The sequence below is a fragment of the Sipha flava genome, unplaced genomic scaffold (genome assembly GCF_003268045.1).
Source record: "Sipha flava isolate LNK unplaced genomic scaffold, YSA_version1 117_pilon_pilon, whole genome shotgun sequence".
Lineage (NCBI taxonomy): Eukaryota > Metazoa > Arthropoda > Insecta > Hemiptera > Aphididae > Sipha > Sipha flava.
Genome location: NW_020271741.1, coordinates 2,411,644 through 2,425,575, shown reverse-complemented (window position 1 = coordinate 2,425,575; position 13,932 = coordinate 2,411,644). Strand labels below are relative to the sequence as shown.

Sequence of the window (13,932 nt, the reverse complement as noted above, 5' to 3'; positions counted from 1 at the left end):
ATTTTTTTTTTTTTTTTTTGATGCATAAATTAGTCCTTTGTATGCACATTTTAAATGCCCACTATATATGTCTTTCTAAATTGAAAATAAAATTTATTCAGCATCAAACAGCACCAAAAATGTTACACAAATATACACATGTATGTATATTGTACACAGAGTATAATTTAGGGATGATTGGTTTGAGTTTCAAACCTGTTTTCAATGATCGCTTGTTTTTACGATTTATTATATGGTCACTCCTGCAGGAACGGTACATCAGTGATCGATTTGGTTAATCGTTACGGCTTCTAATAATAATATACGTGCCCCCAATGGCCCAGTGATTATAAAACGATAATCACATGTACTCGCATCGGCGGTGCTCGTAATTCTCTTGCGACTGTCATTACTCGATAGCAATACGGTAGATAGCGCTAGCCCGTCGACAGAACGTTGGCGTTGTTCTCCACCCGGTAGACTAGACGCGATCGGATGCACGCACGCCCGACGACGCGACGAACTCCGTACACGCCTCGGCACCAGCAACAGGTCGTCGTTCTCTCGTCATCAGACGCGACCGGCGAACGCTTCAGTCCCCACGTTGTGTCCCGAGTGCGTGTGCGTACGTATGTGTGTGTGCATGTTATAAACATATTGCTGCATTTCGACAGTTGAACACGAAAACGCCGTACCGGAAAATGTGAAACAATATTGTTCCGCGAGTTCACATTCAGTTCTGTGCGCTTTCTCGATCGATACAACCCAAGTTTATCTTCATCGTTGTATTTTTACTACATAACCGTACGGTATTGTTAAGCTGTAATTTTATTTTTATTTTCGGGACATTTTTGCGATTTCAGTCGACTACCGCTGTGTAAAGAGTGCGACGAAAAAAATAAAAAAAAAATTAAATATAGTAAAATTTTTAAAACGTACGCGCACCAGAGGACATGAACATGTCTTGTCAAGACATGGACGCGTTGGGGGTGTACTTAGAGTTCCCGTCAAAATTCGACTCGTTCCTGAACGACGACATGAAAGGTCTTTGGGATTCCGTCGACTCAGATCTGGATCAGGTAATTTGTTTTTTATTTTAATTGTCCAACAATTTATCGACGTATATTATAGGCCTTACGTGACTTGCATGCTCAGTCTCCGATTTTACTTCTCCATATGATTTCTTAGTGTGTTTTTAGTTTAAATACAAGTATATTTATTTTACATCATTGATCAATAGATTTTCGTGCAAAATTTAATGTACATACTGTAACACTGTCTTGTTACAAATAACAGGAAGTTAAAAATCTGCTGATAGTGCGTGCTGATGACTGACCAAATAACAAAATAAAAAAAATTAAATAGTCATCGAATACCTACGTATTATTTTGCAAAAGTGAATCGGCCACATCGCGTTCATAGTCGATATTGTTTTATTTTGAGTAAACGGTACCATGTAATAGTAAGCCTTAAGTATGGCTATAAATATAATACATATGATACTTCACGTTTCAAAATATTACGAGCATGATGAACGTCAAGTAAAAATTCCCTTTCGTGAACTCTCGAGAAATATTTTTTAGATATATTTTACCGGTATTATTTTTTTTTTTATGTGATGTATGTTAATATAATTTTCTGACTGGGTGTAGGTCGTAGGATGTAATATATGTCTAATGGGAGAGAGAAGTCTGTCTTATGTACTAATATACATGGATAAATACGTGTAACGGAGTAATTTACATAATATAACTAAAATAATAAAAATCTAATCAATATAGGTAACTACCTAGTTACCTATATTGATTAGATTTTATATGTGTCAGTTATATACAATCTAATAGTCACTATAAATGTATTCGATATGTTTGAACGTCGAACTAAATTAATCTTTCTATTATCTTAGCTTCACAATTAAATTTCATTTAACATAGAAATTATTTTAGCAATTATTATGTCAAATATATTTGAATACATTTTTCAACCGGGCGTGTGCCACAGTGAAAACCAGTTTTAGATAGATTAAAAATATTTTACCGCGTTGCACGTACCGATGGGAAAAAGTTTCCTATTTATTTTTTAAATTAATATTTGATTTATGTTCGTTATTCGCATTTCCTATATTACAAAATAATTAATTAATATTAAAGCCAATAATTTGTATAATATAATAATATATATATTCATATAAATACGTCTTATCTCAAGCACTAATTTCATGATAAGTTGTGGCCTTGAGTCAGCATAGGATTTTCTGTTAAATTATACTACTTAAGACTTACCGCATGTAAGTGCCGCGTACTCCATAGAAGATTACATTTAAAAGCTTGACCATTCTTTCACCTACACTTTCATAGATCAAATTAATCAACGGTGAATAAAAACGATGTTCATGAACAATTAAAGAAAGAAAAAAGTGGCATGTTTTTATTTATATTTTCATTATATCCTTTTACGCGGTTATCTTAATTACACGAATACTTTATGGCTTATGTTATACAAATTGTATACTGCCAAAGTACTGGAATTCAAATAGGAACATATTTTGAAATCTTTTAGATATTCTTTGTGAAAGTATATGTTTTCAAACATCTTGTGTGTATTATGTCGACCCAACGGCCTTTGTAACTGATATAAATATTTAGATGTATATATGTACCTATTATCTATTAAATTATAATTTATTTTTTTTAGTTTCATATTGTGTTCATCGGAAATTATACTACTTCGCGTATCACGTGCACTGTAATATATTGAATAGTAAATTTGTAATTTACACAATATTAATAGGTTATAATAATAATAATAATATTATACCGGTAATGTACCATTCGGACTATATATATTAATATACGATAATTAAACCATAACGTCATTAAATATACGGGCATTTTTAAATAATGGTCCGATGCCGTACGTGCGTGGGGCCATGCGCTTTTATCTATTAAACAGTTTTAATCGTAATTGATAAAAAAAAATAAAAAAAGAAGTCCATGGGGGAGCCCTTATCATATAGAAATTGAGTTTTTACAATATATCTAATACATTTATTGTCGTCGATGAGGGCACTTTCTATCCGGGCCGTTTTATTGCATTTACTCCCCGCGATTTGTCAAGTCTTACTTATTATTATATTATGTATTTAGCAATTATGGACGTAGGGTGAGCTAACCATTGATTTCTGATTCTCACATAGTAATGTCTTTAACCTATATTATATTGCATTGTCCTCCCATGCACTGTTTACATAATCTTAATGTGTTCCACAAACAGTGCCAACCAGTGACTTTTGTTGCCCGTAATGTGTATTAATAGTCTACGTGGTAACAGTGTTAGACATTATATAGTCGCATGGTGCGATGTTTACGTTCTTACGGGCTCTTAATAAAATCAGGTTGATTAATCGATTTGAAATAGTGATTCTTCGAATTCTAGACATAATATATTCATTAGCAACGAGTTAAAACGCGATTACCACACTGGTATGGATATTACTCATTGCGCGGCTTCCAATGAAGTACAAATATTTTTCTAACAAATAACCATACAGATACCCGACGAGTCCAACAATGGTATCTATAGATTTGCGTATAAGTGTCCGTCTATGTACGCGTTGTACACAGAATTCTTTATTATTTTTTTTTCTTTTGTTCCGATTGTCTCTTTTTTTTCCGTTTTTGTTTTTGTGAAATCACATTTTGATTACAATACACAATGCATAATGCGGGTCAACATTATGTGCATTGGAAAAACTGCGAGCGATCTTGCATTTTAACCATGGCCGCCTGCACCCGTTACCTGTTGCCACCAGTTGCCGTCTACGTCGTTCCGTAATCGCATGCACTTTCCCTTTTTTCCAGCCGTTTCATATTACAGTCGATGACTTGCTGAATTGATCGAATTACCAATTTCCGGTAAACGTACGCCAACACATTTTTTATCTGCAAACTAAAAATGTATTTTAATTTAATTATTATTTCGTTATATTTATTATTATCTTTCATTTTCTATAGTATTTGATTGACAAAAATCGGATTGTTTTTGATGATGGTAATAGGAAAACCAAAGATGTATATATTCCTCTTTTATATCATCACGCATCATATGCAGTGACGCAACTACACACTATGGGACTGATATGCAAATCTGAATTTGAGGCCTAAATATTTTTCAAAAAAGTTTATTTACCTATTATAAATAAAATATGTTAACCGGTGTTTATATTATGGAAGGTAGTGGATTTTTAATTTTAAATAACTTGCATTAATGTAGAACAGCATTATTTTCTGCTATTTCTGTTCTAAGAATTAGTATTACCATAGGATTATAAATACTTCAGTAATATAATAGTATTTATAATCAATGGTATTGCATTTGGTCATTATAAGTATTTAATAATATGATAAATCTGTTTTTTATATTTATCAATTTACTTCAGTTAAAATGTCTACAACCAAATCCATAATAATATATCGTGTGGGGCTTATAACGGTTTGAGGGCTGATGTGCAATGCACACCTTGCACACCCGGTAGTTGCGGCACTAATCATATGAATTGTAAACACTTATTATTATGCTACTTGCAAAATATTTACTACATAATATTAACACATTCGCATAATTCCCATACATTCACGGTAAATTAGGATTTCTTGTTATCACGACCTAACCTACCATATTATCATTTAACCGTGAAATTATTATTGGAGATTTTTGTTTCCCGCAGATCGACGGCTTCAATAGCGGCACTTCTTACAATACAGTTGTAACTTTTAACTGTCGTTCAATATAATGTTACTTAAAAACAATTGATTTTCACTCTTTTTGGTTGCCCATATTTCGTATGAATCCAGCATGAAATTTATATTTTATTTTATGTATATACTATAACCATAACTATAGAAATACATAATTCCAAAAAAATATCATGTTTAAGCAAATCTAACATACCTACTATTATGACAATGGAAGTGATAAATTATCTACACTCGTGTTAAGGCTGCATAATGTACCTTTACGCCATGCGAACACGATTAATTACATTTATTATACATTTTTGTGGGTACTTATTGTCATTAAGTTATATTACAGCAAAATACACGCTTCAGTTACAATTTTTAAATTTTGTTCTTCTGGTAGATCTACTCTCTAAGAGTTTTTGCTTTCGTTTTTATGCATAATATTTTGGATGTAAAGAATTTTGTTATTGCGTAGAACACTTTTTAGGCTTTATTTATCCATATATTTATTTCCTTTGACCGGTCATTCTTTGGGCTTAACGTTGCTCCAAAGTAATTAGAATAGCTAACTTTTTCATACTTTAAGTCGTCCTCACTCTCAATGTGTTCTATTATTTTTGTTTTTCAATATTTATTTCAAGATCTATTTTTTTCGCTGCTTCTTCTAACACTTTGGTTACATTAAGTGTGTCTTCGAGTGAATCACCCAATATGTCTAAATCGTCAGCAAAAACGAGGAGCGAAGGATCTTTATTCTGATCAATTAGTAACCCACCTTTATTGTCCTGTAGTAACCTTACTACCTTCTCAAGAGCAAAATCAAAAAGTACTGTAGACAAAGCATCCCCCTGCTTCAGTCCGGTTTCCTCTGTAAAAGTTCTTGATGTTATATTTTGTGTTCTCACTCTGTATTTCGTATTTTCCGTACACATTTTAGTTAGTGCTATTCATTTTTTGGGAACAAATATAAACATATTTATTAATTGATGATGTGAATGATACAATCTTCGTGAATCTTACAAAATTGAGATGTAACGTTTTGTTTTTCTTAGAGTTGAAATACGAACTGAAAAAATAATGAGTGTATGTATGTATATTCATATTGAATAAATTATTTTTGTTTTTAAAGTTTACTAAATTCCGATAATTTCTTAGATTAACAAAATTTGTTAGTTAATTACAAATCGTCGTTTACGCTACACCTATTTTTCAACTCGGTAACCGGTTAGTTGGAATCGGATAAGAAGTTAACATTTATTTTGAGATTTGTCTGGATATAATAATACTAATAAAAAAAAAAAAAATAATCCTTATTTAGTGACACGTTCCAAATATCATAAATTTAAATACGAGAATTGTATAAATCATCTCATACATATTATAATATTCAATACGTCAGTGAATATAAATGAAAATTTCAAAACATTACGTTTAATGTAGATAGTAAACATAACCAGGCCCTCGTACGGTGTTGGCAGATAGCTGAAGCGTCATTGCGCGCGTAACGTTATATTATTAAATCAGTTCGTAGGGTAGTGCTCGTCTACAGGTAGCGTTAATTCGCGTACAACGTAATAATATCCGTAGTCGTAGGCGTACCTGTATTATAGTCGGTAACCTTATTCGTGGTATTGTCGTATGGAAAAAAAAAAAGTAAAATATGATAAACAGTAGCGATAACACTGAATCGATTGTGCTTCGCAGTGGTCACAAATATTCGGATAAGCTTACATAATAATAATAATAATCGCAATAACGAAAATAACGTCTAGGAACGCCAAGGGCGGCGTGCATACATTATAAGCGCCCGCCGTTACGGAAAGGATTTCCGTACGGATTCGTAGTGGTCGTGGTTCTCACGACGATTACGCACGCGGTCGGTGCGAAACGATCGCGAACACCGGCCGTGTACACGGTGCATATCTGCTGAAACGTGGGGTAGCGAAAACGGTATAGTGCGACTGATAACGGCTATCAATGAGTGTGCGCACGCGTGTCTGGTCGCCGGGTTGAATATTCATTAGGATCCGGTTTACCAGCGATACCGCGGCCGGGCGGGAAGCGCTCTGTAGAACGTTGCGACGACGTCGGCGCACCGGAAGGCGAGCGCGCGCGTTTGCGTTCGAGACCCGTAAGGAAACGTTAATGGATTTCCAGTCTCTTGCTGCGAACCCATGTTACATGTACGTACCGCACGTCTGTTTTTTTTTTTTTTCAAGTGCACACGTGCGTGCGCGTGTGTACGAGTGAGTGCATATACGTACGTACGTGTGCGTGTGCGGTTCATAATGTATAATAGTAATATAATGTTATTGCCATCGCGGGCCGTCCAAGGTCGATGACTCCTGAAACCCGTGAAGCGTACAACATTTTTCCCCCTGGGCCTCCTCTAACTTCTCATGTGCCGGGATTAGAGGAAAAAATAAATAAATAAATAAAAAACGGAAAAAAAATCCGGTTTTTTTTTCGGCGGGGCAGCGGACGCAGCCGGAAACCGGTCAGGGATTGGTTTTTTTTTCTCTCCGTCCATAGGGATGGAGCAGTCGATATCTTATTTTCGTACACATGTGTTTTTCTAGAAAATCCCCGGGTGACGTCACGTCGGTCATTGACGCCCGTGAACTTACATGCGTGCACGCTCGTGTTCGTGTGAGGAGCGTTCGGTCATACATCTCTCTCACTCTCGAAGGTCGACTGGATTCGACACTCCTCAACTTGTAACGGAATTGTCATCACGTACGCCACACGTTGAGCGTGTGTACGGCGAGCGACGGCAATGACTATGACTCTGCGCGGTCATCGTCATCGCCGCCGTCACAGACGACTTCCAGAAGGTGTCTAGGAAAATAACACTTAGCAGTAGGTCTATAACGAAATGTTTAACATTCATTGCTTGATCGAATCGAACGTATTGCCCGTGAATCCTAAAAATACATCTGCATCCCGCCATTGATACATGTTCTATAGTGTTCGAGCATGGGGAATCGAAAGGGGAATGTGGATTTATTTGTAGATGTCCATAATTATATCGGATATCCATGTACTTGTGTTAGGTGGGACGAGTCGCGTACGACTTTCGTTCAAAAATGCCGTCTCAAAGTACGATATTTTTTTATTCGTTGCACACCACGGCATAGGTGATACAATCGACCCCGTTGACCTAAAAATCTATTTCAGAAACTTTTTTAAAAAATGCATAATAATCTTTTATTTAACATGCAGTTCTTCTTATGCTGTACTTTATTTATAAACGAAACGTGTTTCTTTTATTGCAACGTGTTCAATGTTTATCTATGAAGAAAAAATTCATTGGTTGTACCGTATGTATAGAATCATTCATAGTCAAAAATAAATCACAATTAGCACAAAAAAAAAAACTTATGTAAATTATAAAATGTAAGAATCATTCATGAAAAATAAAAATTTAAGGAATTCATGTGGGTATCTAACTATTTAATGATAATTGTTTGATTACAACGAAATCGAACTACAATAAAATTCTGTTACTAAATATGCGGCGTAATTTCGTTTGGCATACTTCATAGATACGTTTTTCACGCATTGTCAACAAAGACGCTTTGTTATTGAAAGGTGCGAATACGGATCGCGGATAAGAAAAACGATATGATAGTGAATAATAAAAATTTAAACACGTTCTTTCGGTTATTTTAAAGATGGGCGCATCGTCGAATCAAATTACATTCTTGTTGACTAGATTCTCGATTATTTTTCCTTGTTATTAATCTACAGCAGGAATGTCAACGCTGTTCAACATATTTTTATTCTATTATTGTAAATAAAAAATATTAACAGCCTAGTTTAAAACTTAACGTGCCTACGAACGATCGTGTACTCAAAGATTCTTATCATAACTGAAGCTTATATTTTTCATTCAACATCATGGAAAAAATGTATTTTACAAAAGGTCATTTCATCAATATGTTTTAATAGTATTAGAGAGTTGCTTAGTGATGGATAGTGATGTTTGATGTAAACACCGCGCGAATCGGGATGTATCGAATCATGCGTATAATATGTAAACGATTAAATAGAAATCAAATATAAATAAAGGACTCAGGTTTTGAAAAAATAACAACGTATACTTAAAATGTATGCGTAGTTAATTAGGTATGTGGTATGCACGTATTATTATACTTAGATATAGACATGTCTATATCAGGTGATAGAAAATTCTTATTACCCGGAAATTTCACATCGTGTACTTCGCGAATGCAAATCAAACATATGTTAAATGGTTATGGTCTGATAAAGTCATGTAGGTTTGGATTTTTTGTTTCAATCCGTTTCGTATTGTTGTTACGGAGGTGCGGACATATTGGTATTCCGAACTTGAGCGATGCGATAGCAATAACGGAAACGAAACAATTGTTGACCAACGTCCCGAAAACTGCGAACAACAAATGCGGGGATCCGTGTGGGAAAAGAGCAGAGCGCGTCCATAATAATAATAATAATAATAATAATAATAATAATAATAATATTGTTACGACCGTGGGTGCGAATTAAATAAACTCGGTCGGGAAAACATCGTGTTCGAACTTTCGCCGTCGATTTGCGGGCGGTGCCGCTCTGTACATGTTGTGTACGTATACGTGAACACGTGCGCGCGTGCGTACACGTACATATTGAACGTCATGCACACGGGGGTATCTCCGACGCCTCCGCGCTCGCCCGGCTTAATCCTTAAGGACCTTGTCGCGCGTTGTGTGCACGGGATGGATCACAGAAATAAAGCGCGTAAAGTGAACAGAAACCCACGCACACCACGATGACGTCATGTAGGGATCGCGAGAAGCGACGATAACGGTGGTGGCGAGGAGAGCCCCGCGCGAGAGCGACCCACGAGCGTAACCGTATTCCGGCGCCGCTCGTCGTACTATCGTACACGACCACCCCATCGCGGCGGTGGCGGCGTGTACATTATGTCGTTAATACGTTTCGTTTAATAAGTGTCGGAAAATCAATTTATCAGGGTGACTGGCGCTATACGGTATATACGATTAAGTCATTACGCGTGTACTTCGCCGTGTACGAAATACGTATTTCGTTGTCAGATATTATACGTTAACATTCAACAGCTGTATTAATTTACCGAAGCGAAATTCGAAAGTTTTGGTGTCGGTTACGGCGAAAAAAAAGTCGTCTTGGTAATTTGAAGTCCTTATCCGTTATAAACGATGGTCGTTATAAAAAAAAAAAATAAATAATAATAATAATAATATTATTAATAGAGAACGAGTGAGAGAGAGAGAGAAGGGGAGAGTGAGCAGAAAGTAAAGAGTGAAGAGTTGGAGAGACGATAAATAAAAATAAAAACTATAAGTACGCGTGTATATTGTGTGTACGTATTTAAACGTGCCATATATTGTAGGAAAAGTATAAAAAATGAACACATACGTGTATAGATGCGCGTATTTAATAACGTGTACTCCTAGCGCAGCAACGAAACCGGTATGTTAAAATGGATTTTTTTGGGGATCCTGGGAATGAAAACCGGTCGACAGTGGTCACAAATGATTTCCTCTATCACGTCTTTGACGCATTTTCGCGTACCGTTTTAAAATCCAAAACGAAAAAATTTATTTCGGGAAAACCCGTCCAAGACTCGTATGTTGTGCCCCCTTGCTCGTCGTTGAAAAATTCGCTAATCTTCGGGCCGTGATTCGGCGGAACCGGTTTTCGACGATGATTTGACAAACTGCAGTCATCGGTAAGGGGGCCATTCGGGGATATCAGAAAAATTCTGACCTGCCCTTTTCCCATGTCGCCGTCGTCTTGTCGGCCACACACATATCGCGTATCTGTATGTATATACGCATATGTATATATTTAGAAGTATTTATACTTAATATCGTTTGTACAATTTTCGTTTTGTTTTTTAACATTTGATTAAATTCTACTTGGATTACCGTTATATTAGTATATCGTAAACCTGCGGAAACTGTACAATGGTTTGAAATTATCGTTAGAGGAAGAGGGGTTGGATAAATAAATATTATCAACATTTTTACCAACAACAGTTTGAGATTTTTTCATTGCATTGCGTAACTTATATTGTACATGTATGATTCTGAACTTGTACGAATAAAAAAAAAAAAAACAATTATTTTACAAATATTACAAATATTTTTATATTTTTTGATTTTCTTTATAAATATAAATATCAACATCTTTAGTAAATGACAATCATTTACAACAGAGGAATGCCATAGTAAATCTTTCAATAAAAAAGTGGAGAAACTCTCTGATCTAATATCTAATCATCGAATCGTCAAATATTATCGTGGTTACGAAATTGGTACTTCATTATTATTATTTCTTTGCATATGACTTCACCATGATGCTTGTGATTAATTTTACGCAGAAACTTTAGTCGAGTATGTGGGTGTATCCGATGTCGATAAACTGTCAAAAATATTATTTGTTTTTGACACCAACATTCTCAGAAGTATATACTCTAGTTCTTAAAGAAAAAACTGTTAAATAAATTAAATAAAAATATCAAAATGACTATGTCGTATGCGTTTACAATAATAAACACTCAACTTATGTCGTTCAAAGAGATACAGTACTATAAGTACAGTTTTTCTCGATGGCATGTTAATTATAAGCATATCACTTAATTGCAACATTAATAATAATAATAATAATAAAATACTGTTTAATAATTTTGTTAAGAATAACTAATAATATAAAACTCTGTGAATATAATTTTTCTTTTTAATGAGAACACTGTTTTATTTCGTGTGAAAATAGATTTTATTGTTTTCTGTACATTTTCCATATAGTCATGTATTTACTTAAATTATATTTTTATTTTGTTACTAAATAATTAAATAACTGTATATTGATTTGTAAATTATTAATCGACTGTAACTTAAAAGGGGTTAGTTAGTAATATACATTGTGTAACATTATATAAATCCGTTTCAACTGTCGTAAGTAGTGCATGAAAATTAAACAATAATTTTCAACGTTAAAAAATCTATACCTATGTTGACGTCGAATAACATTGTTTTAAATAATCGTTGTAGTATTACTGACGTACTTCTTTTCAAATTGTTTGCGTATAATGCTTATAATTTACAATGTCATATTTGTTACATATCATTCTATATAATCAAATATTAACTTTAAAAATGAATTAATGATTAAGTAACGATTTATATTTACGTATGTATTTATGTAAATACATACACATACGTTTTTTCTGTTATAAAATATCTTTTTAACGTTGGTACATTATTATTTCTAACGATATATCGCGATATAATACATATATCACATATTAAAATAAGTCACATATAATTCAGTGATAGATAGAAAAATATTTTAGTTGCATTTCTATTAGAATTTAAGGGATGTGTGAACAATGGGTACTTGAAAACGTTTTTACATTTGCAAACGCCCAACAAATAGATATATATTTTTCAATGGGTTTGAAAAAAAATTAATTATTCACAGTGAGCTATTTTGAAATCCGTTATTAAAATAAGTGTGTAATTATCTTAGTATACCATACATACATCTGTTAAAGATGTATAAGTACATCGTTATAGTACTGTTCGTTGAATTAATTTTTTAATAAACTGAATGTATTCATTTTGTAAACAATTATTTCAAGTATCATAATAATCATTTTGCTAATTATTAGTCAATTATTTTCATTTTATTTTTAGATATTTCTTAGATGTTTAAAGGATTTTTCTTTATTATTTTATCATTAAATATTAAATTTATTATTGAATTCCATGTATATACAAATTTTTTCTAAACGTATTGATTTGATCATCATTAGAAAATAATTCTATACATTTTAGAAAATATAGTTGTATGGTTATGTATTGAGTATAGTCGTATAGTATGTCGTATAGCTTTTGCAAAAGTACATTTTTATTAAATTTAAATATTTGTTACTCACATGTCAATACTTACATTTTAATCACCATTAATTATTATTATTATTATTATAATTGTTATTATATTTTATAAAATATTATATTTATTTTTATAGTTTCAATATATTATATTGAAACTATCGAAACATATAACTTCTTATTTATAAAATATCATTGTGTAAAAACGTTTATTCCCTAATTATTATGTTTTATTTTGTGCTTCAAATTACATAAAAAAAAAAAAAAGATGTATAATGCACAATAACAGAATTGCCTCATTAGCCATTTAGATTTTTAATAGACATGTTAAATGGAATTTTTTTTTAAGTACAATAGTTCGATAAGCCACGTGCACATACGTTTTTTATTATTAATATTTTTACGATCGCGTTTGCACGTTTTTCAGCTCATAAAAACACTTGCTCTAATTTTTCAAACAATTGCACACCTGTTGACTCAATAAACCAGATATATGTATATTAATTTATAATTATAATAACATTAGATTAATTTTAAAAAATTATAATTAATCCGTGAATTTTATGATGGATTCATTTGTATTATTATTTTTATTTTTGTACAAATTAAAATAATTTAAATATTTTCAGAATATTCAAACTTTCCAATGTAAAACCCGAAATTATAATTGTCTAGGGGCCCACAAATGTTTAATCCGGCACTGCTTAAGTATATTCCAAATCTATATAATATCATAGAATTGTTATTAGATTGATTTAAAAATTTAAAATCTAAAGAATTTTTAAAGTTTGATGCTTATGCTCTTCTGACAAATATAATAAATTATGAGATATAAAGAAGTGTTTGAACAATTTGTAAATCAAATAAATACATTTAGTTGTGAAGCTGAAAAAGTAATATTAAAATATTATAAAAATTTTTTAATTTTTTAGTTATTCGATTACTATAATTTAGTAATAATAATTAATATTTTTCCATGCTAGAAATTAATTATTTTATAAACGAAAATTAAACTATAAAGACTTATAAATATTATATTATAGTTTCAATTATATATTTTATTTTAATGTAGAATAAAAAAAAATAAAAAATAAAATATTTGTATTGTTGTATAAAAAATTGTTAAATTCAATTACACGAATTCAACGTAACAAAATATATTAACTCAGCAAAAAAATAATCATTAGCTTATTATAATAACAAATTTAGCTTTTGAAATAAATCCTCATTATATTCTATGGTATATTTAATCATTTAATCAAATTAACTATTTTACGTTTTCTAAAATTTTACACAATTACTGAGCAATTAAAAAT

General features: G+C 32.4%; 1 protein-coding gene across 2 annotated transcripts in view; it reads left to right on the top strand.

The window, feature by feature from the left end:
• The first annotated feature begins 495 nt into the window (after positions 1–495).
• Positions 496–13,932, top strand: part of LOC112693484 (cyclic AMP response element-binding protein A-like) — a 39,649-nt gene continuing 26,212 nt past the window's right edge. The window contains exon 1 of one of the 2 annotated variants that reach the window (XM_025568578.1): positions 496–1,058. In XM_025568578.1, coding sequence (XP_025424363.1) covers positions 933–1,058 — 126 coding nt within the window. In that variant the 5' untranslated portion in view covers positions 496–932. The remainder of the gene's footprint in view (positions 1,059–13,932) is intronic. The other variant, XR_003149484.1, reaches the window with a different exon arrangement.